The sequence below is a fragment of the Malus domestica genome, chromosome 06 (assembly GCF_042453785.1).
Source record: "Malus domestica chromosome 06, GDT2T_hap1".
In the NCBI taxonomy this organism is placed as follows: Eukaryota; Viridiplantae; Streptophyta; class Magnoliopsida; order Rosales; family Rosaceae; genus Malus; species Malus domestica.
This window is the reverse complement of record NC_091666.1, coordinates 5,849,368-5,867,414: the sequence shown is the minus strand read 5'-3', so window position 1 is coordinate 5,867,414 and position 18,047 is coordinate 5,849,368. Positions and strand designations below refer to the sequence as shown.

At 38.1% G+C, this 18,047-nt stretch overlaps 1 protein-coding gene across 2 annotated transcripts in view; it reads right to left on the bottom strand.

Annotated features, from left to right (window-relative positions):
• LOC103437031 (uncharacterized) overlaps positions 1-18,047 on the bottom strand; it is a 42,911-nt gene that overhangs the window by 18,625 nt on the left and 6,239 nt on the right. For both annotated transcript variants that reach the window (XM_029104500.2, XM_070823973.1), the window contains exons 11-33: positions 17,880-17,966; positions 17,443-17,767; positions 17,231-17,335; positions 17,061-17,156; positions 16,349-16,416; positions 15,194-15,314; positions 14,903-15,109; positions 14,594-14,797; positions 14,321-14,430; positions 13,847-13,943; positions 13,654-13,752; positions 11,138-11,302; positions 10,988-11,062; positions 10,490-10,897; positions 10,058-10,405; positions 9,837-9,968; positions 8,888-9,001; positions 8,611-8,804; positions 8,359-8,467; positions 8,004-8,147; positions 7,555-7,845; positions 1,043-1,693; positions 752-943 (exon numbers count right to left, since the gene is read on the bottom strand). In XM_029104500.2, coding sequence (XP_028960333.2) covers positions 752-943; positions 1,043-1,693; positions 7,555-7,845; positions 8,004-8,147; positions 8,359-8,467; positions 8,611-8,804; positions 8,888-9,001; positions 9,837-9,968; positions 10,058-10,405; positions 10,490-10,897; positions 10,988-11,062; positions 11,138-11,302; positions 13,654-13,752; positions 13,847-13,943; positions 14,321-14,430; positions 14,594-14,797; positions 14,903-15,109; positions 15,194-15,314; positions 16,349-16,416; positions 17,061-17,156; positions 17,231-17,335; positions 17,443-17,767; positions 17,880-17,966 — 4,342 coding nt within the window. The remainder of the gene's footprint in view (positions 1-751; positions 944-1,042; positions 1,694-7,554; positions 7,846-8,003; positions 8,148-8,358; positions 8,468-8,610; positions 8,805-8,887; positions 9,002-9,836; positions 9,969-10,057; positions 10,406-10,489; positions 10,898-10,987; positions 11,063-11,137; positions 11,303-13,653; positions 13,753-13,846; positions 13,944-14,320; positions 14,431-14,593; positions 14,798-14,902; positions 15,110-15,193; positions 15,315-16,348; positions 16,417-17,060; positions 17,157-17,230; positions 17,336-17,442; positions 17,768-17,879; positions 17,967-18,047) is intronic.

Genomic DNA, 18,047 nt, shown 5'->3' with positions numbered 1-18,047 from the left:
AATTATTTTCCTCTCACGATCCCACCCTTTCTCTTCCTCTGTGACTAAACCCCACCTACCATCTCTGCCCATCAATCAATTCCAGAACTGTACCCATCCACCCCAAATGATGGTGAAGAAAACCTCCCTTCCTCATGTCTGCACTAACAGGTCACTCTCTCACTCTCAAATGCCAAAACTTGAGGAAGACAGGTGGCAAACTTCCGATGAAGATTAGGAGGAGGAGACTGTCAATTCGTCGGGAGATGGTTTTGTAAGAGGTGGTCAGATTTGGATCAATTGGTGCCATCATTACGTTTATTAAGGTTTGATTAGGATGGACAAAGAGAAGCTTTGATTGGGGTTGAGTTGGGTCAGGAGTAGATCTCATCACGTGCCATATAACGTTTGTTTTCGTTCTCGTTTTATTTTCTGATATTGAATTGAGAATTTGGATATCACTTTGCTGCGTTTGGTTATCTAAGGCTATTGTAATGGATGGAGAGGGGGAGAGAAGTCAAGTTGGGTGGAGCGGGGGCTATGTTGGGGTAGTTGCCGGGTTGTTTGTTTCTTCAATCAATTTTAAGAGACTTAATGGATCTTTTGCCAGAAATGACTGAAACATGTGTCTGTCAAAAATCTAGTTTCAGAGTGTTATAAGTGAAGCATTTTGCATTTCGGGGGGGGGGGGGGGGGGGGAAGTGAGACTAACATCGAGTTCCAAAGGGCATAGCAAAATAAAAGCCAAAAAGAAATAAAGCAGAGCAAAAACCTGCAACTCAATAACAATCTCTGTGGACTTGTCGGCCACAATACTTTGAGGTGGCACATCATTGACACTTTCTGTTGAGGAATTCATATTTGAATCTTCATTCCCTCCCACAAAGGAGACCTGATCTTCCTTCAATGCTGAATAGCTACTGTTGGATCCCATAGAAATGCATGAATCTAGGTACAGTCCATTCTACACCCACAGAACTCACGTTAGTAATTTAAATATCATAGAAGTTTTTTTGGGAACTAGCATGCGGATAAACAAAAAAATATATCGTAATGGCATAACCTTGATGACAACATTTGTGAATTGCAACCTCTTCCCGTCTCCTACATATATTATTGGCTCTGTACTAGGGCCGGAGAGAATAGCTCCCTGCTTATCTTTCAAATATAGTGTACCACCATTGCCATCATAAACAAAATGACCATGCCTTCCATCATCAGCTATTAAAGGCCTTAGAGGAGAAAGAGAAAATTCAGTAGAGGGTTGCTTGTAAGTTGACTGATCCAAGATCACTGCATCCATTCCATGGATGGAGTTCTGTACTTCTTCACTTGAAAGAGTATTGCTGATTGTAGGAACAAAAAACTCAACAACACCCAGCAGAAAATCAAGTGCAACCAGCAGTTGTGGCCTTTGGATGCATAAAGAAACAACTGTTGACAGCTGACAAAATTTTGCATCAAGAATGAGCATCGTAGGAACTAATTTGAAATCATTCACTTCTGTATCATGTGCACCGGAGATTTGTTGAGCACCATCATGAGTCACAAAATCTAGGGGACTTGAACCAACATACTCGGGCTTTCCTACTGCCAACCTAAACTCTGGTTCAGTACCCTCACGATCATCAAGCACAGCAAACCCCTTTAGTGTTGCTGATACGAAGCCTTCTCCTAATCTATTTGACTTGTACAGTAACCATGCACCACTGATCTGTACGAGGAAGTGGTGGCATTATAAACCAAGAAGATATACATGTGCATATAACATCTATTTCTTTTCTTAAAATGTGGAAATCAACCGTGGTGAATTTTCAGTACTCATACACACATTGTACTACGATGACGTAACTCCCTTGATTCCAGTGACCACACACATTAGAGAACCTCATACAAGTTTAGACAAGAAAACAATATATTTGAAAATAATAATGGACAAGTACTTTGAATAAACTTGAAGAATCCAACATGATCCTATTATGCAAATATCAACGGTTTAACCATGTCAACAGTTGATTATTGTTAGGATTTTTGGCTCGTCAAATATGTCCTAGTCGGTTTGGGTTTGTTTTAGGAAAATTAGAGGTATACCGATTCTTGTCCTAGAGGGATTAGGAAAGAATTTCAATTTTCTTTATTCAATTTAGGTTTGGATTTCTAGAAGTCTATTTGGATTTGGATAAGTGTAATTTCCTAATCCACTTAGAAATAGGAATTCAATCAGCCTTGGGACATGTAAGCCTACCCTATGCCTATAAATAGGGTGTGGCAAGGCTTAATTTTCCAGAGAGAAAAACAGCCACAGACAACCGAGAGTTTTGAGATTAGTTCTAGGGTTTGCAAAAGTTCTGTAATCTCTATTATTAATCAAAGGAGCGGTGATTTCTCTACCTAGAGAAATCACAACTAGACGTAGGCAAAAGTTATGCCGAACCAGTATAATTCTTGTGTGTTTTTAAGTTTTCTATATTTGCTAGTTTAATTCTTGGGAGCAGCCTCTCCATAAATGGGGGTAAGGCTAGCCGACATTCACCTCTCCCAGACCCTGCGTAAAGCGGGAGCCTTGTGCACTGGGTACGACGAGTCTATTGTCGTTCGTTACATTAAAGAATAAGGTCTAGTGAGCATTTTTCAACAATTGGTATCAAGAGCTAGGTTCAAGGTGTTCTACGATGTCGAAAGGGAAGATGAATGCAGATCTAGGACCTGCGTTAAAGCCCTTTGACGGCAAGGATGACTTCACGGACTGGCAAAGGATGATGAAGAACGTACTGATACAGCAAGATTTGGATGATGCACTCGATGGTGAGAAGCTGGAAAACATGACAGAAGCAGCATGGACTAAGGTTCTCAAGAAGGCCAAGAGTTCCATCGAGATCCATCTCACAAGATCAGTTCGGTCACATCACCGAAAAGATGACTGCCCAGGAAGCATGGGAAAAGTTGGAGAATGTTTATTTGGGTAAAACCGTGTCCAATAAACTTTTTCTAAAGGATGAACTATTCGGACTTCGACTAGAAGGAGGTGATATTGAAGATCACGTATGCAAGTTCCAGAATTGCATAGCTAATCTTCAGAAGGTCGAGGAAACTTACAAAGATGATGATATGGCTACCATCTTGCTGAGGTCTCTATCTTCGTCTTTCAAGCACTTCCGAACAACTCTAATGTTTAGAAAAGAGTCCCTGAAGCTTGTAGTAATTCAAGCTCTTCAGGCATGTTAAACTGGATGATATAACTGAAAGCTCTCAAGGCCTTTATGCCAAAGGCAAGGATAGGGGGCGGGATAAGACAAAGGAAGAAAAAACCGGCAACAGAGGTAGGTCAAAATCCAAAAAGAAAAAAGGAAACGAAGGAAGGGTGCTTCGAATGTGGTTCAGCCAATCATTGGAAGAGGAACTGCAAGATTTGGAAAGAGAAGAAAGCCAAGATGGAAGGAAGCTCGGATTCAGCTAGTGCAGTCACCGAGCATGAGAGTGACAGGGAGCTTCTTTCAGTAACATCAGGCTCCAAGGCTTTCACAAATTGGATTTTAGATACCAGATGCACTTTTCATGTGTGCAGTAAGAGAATGGTTCCATACTTGCAAAGAAAGGCTCGTGGCTAAGGGGTACTCACAAAAGGGATGGGTGGATTATGATGAGATCTTTTCACCTGTAGTCAAGCATACTTCTATCAGATTGTTTTTAGCAAAGCCAGCTTAACATGTCATGGAGATTGAGCAGATGGATGTGAAGACAACATTTCTTCATGGGGATCTAAAGGAGACGATTTTCATGGCTCAACCAGAAGGGTTTGTTGAATATGGGAAAGAAAACCCAGTATGTCAGCTAAGGAAGTCCCTATATGGCCTGAAACAGTCTCCATGGCAGTGGTACAAGAGGTTTGATTCCTTCATGCTGAAAATCAATTTTAGAAGATGTTTATATGACTGTTGCGTGTAATATCATGTGTTCCAAGATGGGATGATCATATTACTATTGCTATATGTGGATGACATACTAATTGCTTGTCAAGACAAGTCTAGAATTCAAGACTTGAAGATGTTGAGCGAGGAGTTTGACATGAAGGATCTAGGTGCTGCACAAAAGATCCTTGGCATGGAAATTCAGAGAGATAGGACCGCTGGAAGGATCTAGATATCACAAGCCAAATATATTCAGAAAGTTCTTGAGAAGTTCAACATGCAAGAAGCAAAGGTAGTCTCGACTCCTTCTGCGGCTCACTTCAGGTTAAGTGGGTAACAGTGTCCTACGTCCGAGGAAGAGCAACAAGTAATGGAGAAGGTGCCTTGTGCTAATGTCGTGGGCTGCCTCATGTATGCAATGGTATGCACACGTCCCGACATAGCTCAAGCAATCAATGTCGTTTCCAGTCTTTCCAGATACATGGCAAATCCAAGAAAGCAACATTGGGATGCAATCAAGTGGATTTTGGGTTTTTTGAAGGGTTCTTGGTGACAAAGGATTATGTTTGAGAAGCAAAAAGAAAATGCAGGGGTGTTAGGATATGTAGATGCCGATTATGTAGAGGTCAACTTATGGTTATGTGTTTACATGCGCAGGATCAGATGGAGGGCACTACTGCAACCAATTACAGCTTTGTCGACCACACAGGCAGAGTATTGCATTGGCCAAAGCTAGAAAGGAAGCAATTTGGCTTAGTGGCTTGGTAAGTCAAATGGGAATCACTCAAGATTATGTGAAGCTGAAGCAATGTATTAAAAGCGTGAGGCGTGGGTGAGGTGTCCAAGGCGAAGCCCGGCCTAGGCGTGAGGCGAAGCCTTACGGGAATAATTTTTTTTTTTTTTTTTAATATATATGTTTATGTATTATACATTAGCAGACCCCACTTAGTGGGAAAAGGCTTTGTTGTTGTTGTTGTTGTTGTTGTTTATGTATTATACATATAATTGTATAAAAAATAATACTATGTAAAATAAACATTCATTCTCAATTTTTCATTCAAATCCAGTCATTCAAAAGATAATATCATCTAAATTCATCATTCAAAGGTAATATGACCCAAATTCATCATTCAAAAGGTAATACAAACAAAGAAAACAATCATTCATCCAAATCTTTCCTAACTGCATGCTATTAAAGAAACAAAGTAAGAAAAAAACAAAGTGCAACACATTAAGCAAAATCTTTCCTAACTGCATGCTATTAAAGAAAAAAACAAAGTAAGAAAAAAAAAAAATTTCCACACAAAGGTTTGCAAATAAATAATGTCGTACCCAGTGCACAAGGCTCCCGCTTTACGCAGGGTCTGGGAGAGGTAAATGTCGGCTAGCCTTACCCCCATTTATGGAGAGGCTGCTCCCAAGTCTCGAACCCGAGACCTACCGTTTGCAAATAAATAATGAAAAAAAACAAAATAATTCCACTAGAAGCATCGATTCATTTCTGCCTAAACACATAAAACTTTATCACAACTCACAAGTTCTACAAGTTATAAAGGCCCTAAACAATAAAACCCAGCCCTACAACTACAAGTTATACGATTCTGTTCTCAGCTGCCTAAACAATAAAACCCTAATCTTAAATTGGGGATTTCTGGGCTTCCTGATGGTGCTGTGGCGATGGCGGCAAGGTGATCATGGTGTGGCGACGGTGGCATGGCGACTGGGAGAGGACGGCGCCTGGGGTGACAACGGCAGTGTTCTGCGCCTCTGGCGCGCGGGAGAAGAAAGTGAAGAAAGGGATCAAAGCCTTCGAAGGTATGGGGTGGAATATGTTATCTGTATTCTGTACCTAAGTCTAAAAACCCTTACCCCAAACGGCGTCGTTTTGGGTTTGGGTGGTTTTTTTTTTTTTTTTTTTAAAAAAAAGGGCAGAAAGGCCCCTGGACGGCGCCTTGAGGCGCGCCTCCGCCGCCTCGGCGTCTCCAGCGAAGCATTTCACCTCCTCCAACAAAACAGAGGCGTTTGCCTCACCGCCCAGCCTCAAGGGCGCCCTAGGCGCGCTCCGAGGCGAGTTCTTTAAAACATTAAGCTGAAGTGTGATAGTCAAAGTGCCATTCACTTGGCAAAGAATCTAGTTTTTTCTAGAAGATCAACACACATTGAAGCAAGGTATCACAAAATTAGAGATTGGGTGGAGTCTAAGGAGATTTGGATTGAAAAGATTCATACAGATGACAATGCCACTGATTTCCTTACAAAGATAGTGTCGGCCAAGAAGTTCAAGCATTGCTTGAACTTGATCAATCTCGTTGATTGATCAAAGTGAAGCACCTCCTCACTTGAGGTGCAATGAGGCAAGGAGAAGATTGCCAAGGTGAAGACTCTTGAAGATTTCCAAAGTTGCTTCAAGAAGGTTCAAAGTTACTCTGGGGTGCAACTATCAAGACTTGATTTGACTCACCAAGGTGGAGATTGTTGGGATTTTTGGCTCGTCAAATATGTCCTAGTCGGTTTGGGTTTGTTTTAGGAAAATTAGAGGTATACCGATTCTTGTCCTAGAGGGATTGGGAAAGGATTTCAGTTTTCTTTATTCAATTTAGGTTTGGATTTCTAGAAGTCTATTTGGATTTGGATAAGTGTAATTTCCTAATCCACTTAGAAATAGGAATTCAATCAGCCTTAGGACATGTAAGCCTACCCTATGCCTATAAATAGGGTGCGGCAAGGCTTTATTTTTCAGAGAGAAACAGCCAAAGATAACCGAGAGTTTTGAGATTAGTTCTAGGGTTTGCAAAAGTTCTGTAATCTCTATTATTAATCAAATGAGCAGTGATTTCTCTACCAAGAGAAATCACAACTGGACTTAGGCAAAAGTCCTGCCGAACTAGTATAATTCTTGTGTGTTTCTAGGTTTTCTATATTTGCTAGTTTAGTCTATTTCGGTTGGTTACATTAAAGAACAAGGTCTAGTGGGCGTTTTTCAACAATTATTACCTGCACCACAAAAATTTAAATAAAATTGTATTACTTCCTTCACAATAGTGGATGGTTAATTAATTGAATTTGGTTGTGGTGGGTTGAAATCAATATTAAGTATCATATCTATATGTGACACTATTTCGATAGGGGAGTGATTTCTACACACCATTTTTCTCCCTATGCACCCCCATTTGTTTTCGGCCTTCTAATTGAAGAAATCGTAGAAGAATCAAGGGACAAAAGCACGGGTGTGCAGAAATCATTTCCCTTTCTTAACTGCGTGGAAGAATATTAGGTTTGATAGGTTGGTCAAAGATTGTTGATGAATGAAGACCCTGTTGGTCATATCAAAATAAGATAGACTAAATTTGATTTTACTTTTCATCTTTCTTAATAAAGAAATTCTGTTTGTCAAAATAAAATGTAAATCACTTTAAACAATGAATGTCCAATTACTGTACACTGGACCAGAAAATTTTAACAGAAAAGACATTTATATCGATCCAAGTATTCATGTTTCAATAAAGATGGATGTATTGATCAATCAATGATATTAAGGTGACTTGCAGGGGAAAACTCAATCTGTTAAAATGAATATAATATATCCAATTTTCAAGAGATTGAATATCAATGTCAATGTTGTATTAAATTACTGACAGTTGAAAAATCCACCAAATTAAGAAACTACCTGTACAGTGGCTAGAGGTGCATCTCTTGCTACTCCAGTATGCAAGCATAATTCAACCAAACCAATAACAAGAGAGACTTTCATCATAACCCAAGCTCCCTCATTTGCATTTTGAGATTCGAGTCCAACAGGGTCTTGAGGAGTGATGTCTTCTTCAACATCAACTGATGGTATCATAGACTCATGGTTCAGTGGAGGTATAACATGTGGAGTTTCAGAAATATTAGACTGCGCACAATCAGTGATAATCTGATATTCCCTGTTTGACAAAGCTGCTTTCAATTTCTCCATCTGAAAAGCACAAATTATAAACCTTTAAAATGTGACTTCTCTTAAATGCATTTTCATGAACACACCCTACTGCAATTTTACCAAATAAAGTACAAGGTTGCAACGAATAGAAAAAAACTTCGATTCACACACTGGTCAATGAATAAGTGATGCATTACCTTGATTACAGCCTCAATACTTGGTACTTGATGCAACAAATCTCGAAGTGACCTTTGAATCACAACGGAAACTCCCTTCACATCTTGAATTATACTTTCACCTAAATCCGCTTCTGTGCCAACATTTAGATTGATGTCCTCAACCTACATCCCCCCATCGATGAAGATTAATCAACATGCAGAGTGTAAATAAAAATAAAACAACTACGATGCCAAGCACTCAAAGAGTTTAAAAACCCATTTCAACTGGAACCTCCATATCCTTTTCCAGCCACTGCCACTCATAATCAATAAAAGAAAAAATTGAGGACAGATTTTGTACGGTAAAAGAAAAACATCAAATGTACTCAATCACCTGAACTGTTAACACTTCCATATGAACAGCATTAATTTCACTTCTACTTCCACCAAACCATTTAAAGGTGTTCCGGACAGTAATATGAACAATGTCAAGCTTCAAGTAGCTGAAATAGAAAAATTCAGATAATTAAAGAACGTACATCAGAAATATCAAATAAAGATATGAACTATATCGGTGCACCTACAGAGCCTAAATTCAATTGTAAAACTAAGATACATAAGAGTCTAAATTCCAAAGTAAGCATACTCAGGACTGTCTGTTTTCCGAGGCATCAAAATAATAGGCTTCCTAAGCGATACATCCAACTTCAATGCAGGCGATCCCTCAAAATCACTAGTTGTAAACAATTTCTCTGAATTTGTGACTTGATCTTTTAGCTTGACAACACCTTTTGGATTGTTGGGATTCTTGGGAACCAGACCTATGAAGTAACTAGCCACCTACAAATGATTTTACAGACATGAGAGAAGTGGAAGCAAACTAGAGTGCATAATGAACACAAGAGAAGTTAAATGTATATTACCTCCTGGATAAACCGATTTAAATAAACAATGCGTACTTCTGAAAGCTGCCCATAAAGGCTATACTCATAACCTTCGTAGTCTCCATCATCAACACTGAATGAAGTAAAAACTAACTGCATCATAACGACAAGTATTTGTAAAAATATCAAAATATCCATGATAGCCAATAAAAACAATTGAAATAGGAGAATAACAAAACAGGAGAAGAAAAGAACATCCGGCAGAATACAAGTATATAACTGTCAAAATAGTGTAGAACCCTATGATCTCTTTATATATTTACTTTGTGTTAACTATATTGCTATTCAACTTTTCTCTATAAAAGTAAAAACAAAAAAAAACAAAAAACAAAAAACAAAAAAAAAAAACAAAACTAATCTCTCTAAAGATCTCTCTAAGATACAAATTGCCATGACACTACATGACAGCAGCGTGGAACAAGAAGTCAGAATATTGTTAACAATCTGATCTTTCCACCATCAACATTCCCTTTTTCCCATCAACCTTCATAAAAATCTGGTATTAAAAATATATATTTCTTCCCATGTCCTCCCCTTGTCATCATTGTATGTCCAATCACTCAATTCCAACAATTTGATTATATTCATTTTCCTCCTCACAATTTACCATCATATCAACTTTCTGGTATTCACATCGCCCAATTTTCCCAAGCCAATATATCATTTCCCTCCACAAAATTTCCTGGAAACAAGCTCTTCGTATTTTGGTCTTAACTTGCGCTCTCCCTTCGACCGACAATTCCTCCCAATTCAAACTTCATTGAGGAACACTTCATAAATTTTGAAATGTAAACAAAGAATACAAGAAACTGAGATAAATCTTATTTGGTCCATTGACCTATTCAATAACCATCCAACGAAGCACACCATTACTAAGAAATAACTCTTAAACTTAGAACCCTACAGAGGGATAGAGAGAAAGGAATACCTCAACAAATGAACTGCCTCCTGGATTTCTCATGTCACATGCCCAGAAATACATATGGCTGCTAGGAAGACTCTCATCACTTATTCTAAGATTTCCAAGGGCTGCCTTAATACTAAAAGAGGATGGAAAGACCTGAAATACAAGGAAGTTTGGTAGGCACGAATTAGGTAAGTTTTATAAAAATGGAAATTCTTTCAAAGATGGGATGAACTTGAAAAAACCTTAATATCGGTAACCAAATTATCTTGAGACAAAACAGCAAGCTTGCTTTCATCTTCATTCATTAATATAATTTGAGCGCGGGCCATGTTTAATGTTAAATTAAAAACGACCCTGGACTTCCCCTTTCCCAGCAATCCTTTAATAGATGGCTCATTGATGGTAACTGATCGTGGACCATCAACTGCATCATCTCTGGAGATGTCCTGTTTCACAATAGGTGCTGAAGAACTGTCACTGAAAGATTCACATCTTTCATCCTTGATGTTAATAGCAGTAACGAATTCCAAGATGGCAAGAATTGTTGGTCGACGACAGAAAAATGATAGGGTAGCCAGGGTGACCGAGACCTAAAAAACATCCATTTAAAGAATAACTATTCAAACCACAATGTAAGGGATCAATGTCCAAATTTAGTGCAGAATAACACTCACCTGCATGTCTATGTTATGGTACAGAGGAGAGTTCTGGTCATAGATAACTACTTGAGCTTTCACAAAACTATCCAACAGATCTTTGAGTTCAACGTCCTTTGTTGATTGAAGACCAGGGAGCAAACCAGCAATACGGGTAAAACGAGGGGATTTCAACAATAAAGTTTCAGGATCAACCAAATTTTCTGGTGCCTCGTAGAATTCATCTCCATTCGGGATTACATCACTGCCATCAAAACTTTGATTACCAGTGGCACCAGAGGTTAAATTTGTTTCTGCATTGCGGGTAAATGATCTTGCCAGATAGCGAGGCTGAGACATCCTGTGACCAGAAACTAAATCTTCAATCTCCAAAGATTTCAAAACAGTTCCAACGAACATGTCACTTGCTCTAACCGATAGCTCAACCTGTATCCAAAAGTTCAACTCTCTGGAGTTGGAAAAACCGATTGAAAAACAGTACATAAAAAAAAACAATTTGTCTATTGGTTTACTTACCTGGCCACCTATTGCTCGAAATTCAAATAAACGCCTTTCTTCAGTTAGGAGCACTTTCATAAAATTCTGGTCATGCTAGAGAAAAAGTAGCTCTTAGTTAGATCTGTCCCTTACAAGGAAACTTTTGTCAAGTATATAGTTTAGACTTACCTGACTACTGTAACTGAAGCAGACCTTCAGTTCATCAAGAACACCAGTAATAAAGACTCTCTCCATTTTTGATATATCAACCATATCCTCATTGGAATTAAGCTCCGTTACTGAATCCTCAGACTCCGATGAAGTTTCAGTTAGACTAGTCACAGGAGCAGAACCCTGCATGGAAGATTACTTTAAGACATTGCTTATGCTTTTCCTTACAGTTGAAAATGCTGCAATATCAAAGCCAGGAAATTCACAGATTTCTGAAAGATACTTTTAGTTGTACAGTACACACCAAAATACTTTGGATAGTATCATACCATCATAAGGGAAAATGACTTGTCGCAAGAGACGTAAATTTTTCTTTGGAAGAAAGAAAGAAAGTGAAGTTCAAAAAATGACAGTCAACTCATCAAAGGGTAACTTGTCTTAACTGTCTTGTTGCTTTTATATAATTCTAAAGGTAACATGCATAGGAGTTTCGTACCAAATTTTTACCGAGGAAAGATTTTCAATCAGAGATCTTAAGTAACTGATTTCAAATATTAACTGTTTCCTTAACGCTTCTCAGTCAGAGAGCAGAAGGGGATTAACAAATGTTTATTATTCTGATAAATGAATAAATGTTTTATATTCTGATAAATAAATAACCATTATGATAATTTCGTAGTTATCTCCCATAAGTGATTAACAAAGTTTGAAAAGAAAAGCACATAACAAGACTTCGGCAAAAAAAAATTCACTTAATTATGGACCATGATAATGATACTCTGGATCCCCAAGTCATCCAATCCTCCTACTCTTCCATTTTACTTCAAAGCACATTGTAACCCTGAAACAGTGCACTATATTTTTGTTTAAAGGAATTAAAAAAAGGTCGTACCCAGTGCACAAGGCTCCCGCTTTACGCAGGGTCTAGGAGAGGTGAATGTCGGCTAGCCTTACCCCCCTTTATGGAGAGGCTGCTCCCAAGTCTCGAACCCGAGACCTACCGCTCATGGGCGAAGGCACTTGCCATCACACCAAGTGCGACCTCTTTTGTTTAAAGGAATTAGAGACCGCAAATTTTTTTAGAAAAGCAAAACACATAGAAACTCCAAAAATACATACTTATCAATCTCAGCTGTAAAAATCAACTAACAGGTTACAGCTGCATCCCAGGTTCCAATACAAATAAATAATAGAGGAGGATAGTTCCTAGAACTGAACCGAAACCCATATAGAGGACCAGGACTGAACTCTCTTGCATGGTTTATCCTCTCCTACTGTTTCTCTTCGGAAATCCTGTAGTTTGTTGCATCCAATAACCCACATACATTCAGTATCCACTGATCTTGAAAGAACATTGCTTGCCTCCCTAGCCTCAACAGCAGCCTTAATGTCATTGGGCAATGTAAAAACACATCATCCCCACTTTCCCCCTCCTTTCACAAGACACACCAACTGGGTGAGATGCATGCATTGGGAAGCATTTCAACCACATCACATGTATTAGCCTCCCAACACGTCAGTACTAATGTTGACACATGCACTTTGCAAGGGACCTTCACCTTCCGAATTGACCCAAAATGGTTGAAAGAAAGGATCTTCTAGCCTCTCACCAGCTTCAAAAGTTCAAGGTTCTGGTGTTTTCGAGTTTCTTAGTGTCAGGGTGATGTTGGTTTTTATCCTGTTTTTGTTTGTGTTTTTTGCGGACTTCTTGTCCGCTCTTGTATTTTATTGTGTCCTTGCAATAAAAATTTGTTTCTTCTTGAATAACAAGGTTTGAGGTTCGTAATCCAACAAGACAGATTCTCTAGACTGGACAATTGTCAATTTAATTCACATAAATGGCCTTGTCTTAACACAAAATATGCTTGTCCCTAAGACAACTTGCATGTTTTAAAAAAAAAAGTAAAAAGGGTAAACTGCACATATCATTTTTTTATTACAAGCAATATTTACCCTAAGCTAGAGACTAAGAGGAGAAGGGGAGGGTTTGAACCATAGACACAGTAGGTTGAAGAGGAAGGCCCCATCCACCAGGGCAATCCACCACTTGCACAAATATATCAATTTTATATACTTAATAACATTAAGGAATCTGTCAATTTTGTGGGAGTACTCCCTATGAAATACCAAACAAGTTTCATTAACGTAACATAAACACTTATAAGAGAGATTGCCTAGCAGGAAAGTAATGATAAGAAATGCTATATTCAAAGACAGAAACAACCTCAATAATTACATTAGTACCAGTAATTCTGTTTACGAGTTATTTGGCTGGTATCAGGAAAATAGGAACACATATCAAACAAGATAAGGAGGGGAGGACAAAAGCACTGTGACGAAAGTCAAAACACCTATCTATGATTACAGGACCCAGGTCGTTGTGAACGACAATCTGAACAACCTAAAGGACACTGGGCTGTGAGCCCACAAGAGGTGTGATTTTAGCAGTATGGACCTTATATTGGCAGGTTATATGTTTGGGTTGCGGTGAATAATAAAATACTAATTTCAATCAGAAACTACACAAGAATTACCGATGAACGATAGACAGCCCCCTGCAACCGGCTATGCCAAGCTTTCTTTGAATCTTCGGAGTCACATTGCAATATTAGTGCATTTGCATCCTCCACCACCTATATAAAAAACATCACATAAGTATACTCAACAAAAAAAATTTATAGGGGCAATCGGAATAATTTACTTAAACTATAAAGATGGAGCTACAACTTTGATATTTGCTCGTGCGGCATCACAGACAGCCAATACAAGATCAGCACCACCAACAGACTCTGGGGGGACCTGATATATGTGTTTTCCCCTTAAGCTGCAATAAGCATATAAATCCAAGTACAAATTACAGTAAAAACAAAATCTCACAAACAAAATTTCACTTAATATAAAGTGTTACATTAAATAAGGCATTGCATACAAATATGATGTATAGTTATGAAATATTGAAAACTATTTCAGAATTTACCAGTACAATCTAAATAGCAGTGAATTTATGTGTCCACAAACAAATAGAGGTATTGGTAAAACAACAGGACAAAGGCCAGCAACGAGTCTAAATAATTTGGAAGACTAAAGTGCATTAAAAAATACAACTAATAAAAGGAAAAAGATTAACAGCATCTCTCTAGGTAAATACGTCAATTTTTGTTTTTCTCTAAGATAATATTAAGTAAAAGTTGGCATCAGAACCTGATACACAGTTTGTACGATTTAGAGCTAGGGTCCTCAAGTACATAAAGAAAAGGCCCAACTAAACATAGGTAGCGCCGCTGCCACACTGCTTCCCTATTTCCAAGACCCTTCACATTAAAATAAATAAATGAGTACATATTTTTTTACTCAAACATATCACTATATAAAGGACATGAAACTCTTTTTGAAAGTGTTTGTTTGTTTCAGGGATGAGTGGGAAAAAAGAAGGGATAGATTGATTGATAGAAAGACAGCACAGGAGAGAGAAACCTTCCGCACAAGAAGAGACAACCACCCCTCGAAGTCAGCCTCATTCCAAGGGCGAAGAAGAGCTGAGTCCTCACTATCCTCCTGCTCAAACATCTTAACGATTTGCATCAATCGATGATACCGAGCTGGAGAGAAGTGAAACCGTAATGATGGCAGCCGTACAGCAACTCTTGTTGACGGGTAGGATGGGTTCTCTAATCTAATCTGGATAAAGTGATAAAATAAATATAAAACATCAGAAACAATCTTTACACATTCAACAGAAAAAACATGCTTTAGTTTTAAAGCTAAAAAGGTCCCAGCGTATACCTGTTGAAGCTTTACGTTGACCCCACATTTATCAATAAAAGGCAACAAACTAACATCATTTGAGTTGGCAGAACCAGAAGACATCTTTGAAGGAGATTGACTCCAACAGTAGTCACCATCAACCAGAAAAGCAGATACGTCGCTTAAAACTAAATTAAACTGCAGATACAAATCTAGCACCTCCTGTGATCCATCTTCATAACTATCCTGTATGCATTTTTAAACTAGATGTAAATTTTTAGAAGAAACAAACTCATAATTAGACAACTGAGAATCAATTTTGTTGTAAACCTTGGTAACAATGACCAAATTTCCCAAGTCAAGCATGAGCTTTGTTGGATGCGTGTTGTCGGGACAAAAATCAGTAGGAATTGCAATCTTGGGGGCTGCAATATCCAAGTCCAACAAAAACCTAACAGAAGATAATAAATGATAAAGAATACAAAACATACATTAATAAACAGAGACATAAAGTAGCTAAAGCATCAAAAACTTTTATTAAGAAAATAATCAGAAATCACGAATAGATGTGAAGTCCAAAATAATCATCAAACAAGAAACTCAAAAATCCCTCAAACACATGAGGTTCTCTAAAAGAAAATCCTAAAATACATTATAACCAGAAGCCAAATGAGAGTGTACAAATCTAATTCTATTCCATAGTAATCCCACTTATTCCACCTTTGCATAAAATTAAAAGAAGAAACTATATTCATTTCCAAGCGTACAGTCCAGTCCATGTAGGTCAATAGCACACACTACCAAAGAGGAATTGCTTCTAATTGTGCTCCGATGCCCAAATCATATTCCACTATAGCAACTATGAGGTCATGGGTTAGGATCGGGGAACACCCATTTTCTGACACACATGGGTTAGGATTGGGAGGACACCAGTTTTTTACACACATTTTGCAGACCCACTCCCATACTTTTTTCAAGGATCCGAACCGTCTATATTTTAATTCATTCTTCATAGATAATCCTTGCAAAAAATTAGACAAATTCCAAACTATTAAGACATTCATTTGTAGTGAAGAAAATGGACAATTACGGTTTTGCAAAGAAACACTAAAATGACTATCATTCAATCCAACAGTCATATCATTTCGGATTTGGTGATATTTTATAGAAGTGATCTTAGAGAGAAAACTTAAAAGGGGATGATTCGGATCGTTGAAAATACATTATGAAGTGGGCTTCACAAAATAAAATATGAGTCCCACGATCCTAACCCTATATACACATATACATATATATATGTCCACCTAAGAAGGGCCCCTACTATAGTGTATATCTAGGTAAATAATCAGCACTTCCAAGCCCTTTTACAATTGCAGCATTAGAGTGTTATGGGCAATTATCCCTCACTGTAACATGAACAATACAATTTAACAGGAAGGCCTCAAGTTACTCCATAAAGAGAAACAAAGAACCTAAACAAAAAACCTGGAATGGTCCTTCAATGCTCTATTCACTTGTTGCTGAGCTGTGCGCTTGACTCCATTGATTGTCATCTGGTACATAATGAACAAGACAGTTTTAATACCATTAATTCTTGACCACCATGCTTGGGAGAACAGAATAACAGGCAGCCATGGGCCAAATGAAGCCATGGTAAACACTATAATCACTGTTTCACTGAATTCTTGCTAGAACATTCCATCTAAAGCCTGTTCAGAAAAAACAACATGCAAGTTCTGTACTTTATTTAGCATCCTCACAATATTTTTGACATTTTCTTTATCTTGCATCATGACAAAGCCATCGAGAAGTCAGAAGTGACTTGGCATAAAAAAAACACTCTAAAGTACTTGTCCAATGCATGCATGTTTCCCTTCAATATTTAATAATTTTTCCTAATTTCCTCTACGTATTTGCACTAAAAGTCTCCCAGTATTTGCCCCCATGAATTACATGCCAATCTAATAATTTAAATTTAATAGTTTTAGAAGTTGAAACAACAATCTTCAAATAAAAGAAACACACATACACACACAATGACTGAAACATTTTTACATGTTCAACAGCAGAAAGCAAGGATACTAGTTATGGGAAAGATACTATTTTATTACAAAAACAATAAAACGAGAAGGCTAAGATGCCAGTTTAAGGAACCATTTAAGCATATTTCAAAGAATGAGCACAAGCTAGATAGAACCTGCACTGCAGCTGCAGTTTCCAATGCTATTGTCTGACTGACAGCTGTACTGCTACGAAAGAATTTGATAATTTGATCGATTGCGTCCTTTAAATACTGCCAATGAGATAAAATCAGTAAACAATCACAACTTTGGAAAAAGAAATAATTTAGGCATAGCAGAAACATACTGTCACGTAACAAGGAGAAGCTTTAGCAACCAAGCTCCAGTCCACATTTTTGTTGAAAGGCCTATAACAGAACGTGCCAACTAAAGAATCATAGGCACTTGCACTCTGCAGGGAAGTAAGTAGATGATATGTTGTTTTACTAATCACGTAGGGAATTAAGCCACAAATGTGGATTGAAAAATGACAAGGAACACATCAGGATAAAGGCCTACCTCTGCAAGGAGACCACTCGGCGTGGATAACTTGTATGATCCTAATTTCATGTCAAAAATCTTTGCCTCTGGATAAAGCTTTATAAAGCAATCCAAGCCTTCACATGATAACTCAGCAAGACACTCCAGGGACTCATCAACAAGCTTAGTAGCATTATGTTTCATGCAAATGCTCAAGGATGTCTGAAGAGCATCCACCTTGTCATTACTTATAACTGAGACATTATCATCACTTTCCTTATAGCCAATGATGCTACTTAACTGCTTCCAGTCTTCCTCACTGAAACTAAATGGCTCACTCTCACCTTTCTTGGACCGACTCCCCCTGGAACAGTAGATAGAATGAAGGCAAAGAAAAACAAATATCAAGCCTCAGTATATGCAAATAAATAGGGTGTCGAACAACCTAGTTTCATATTTGAAGGTAAAATTATTACCATCCCCACCAAGGTTTCTTTGCTTTCTGTTTCCTCGACGCAAGGTCCGACTCTAATGACTGCTCTACAAACTTGTGAGCCAACATCCTGCACGATTGATACAACAATACTATCAAAATCCATCTGACATAAAACCATTTCAAGTAACATACAATGTTATATCTAAGC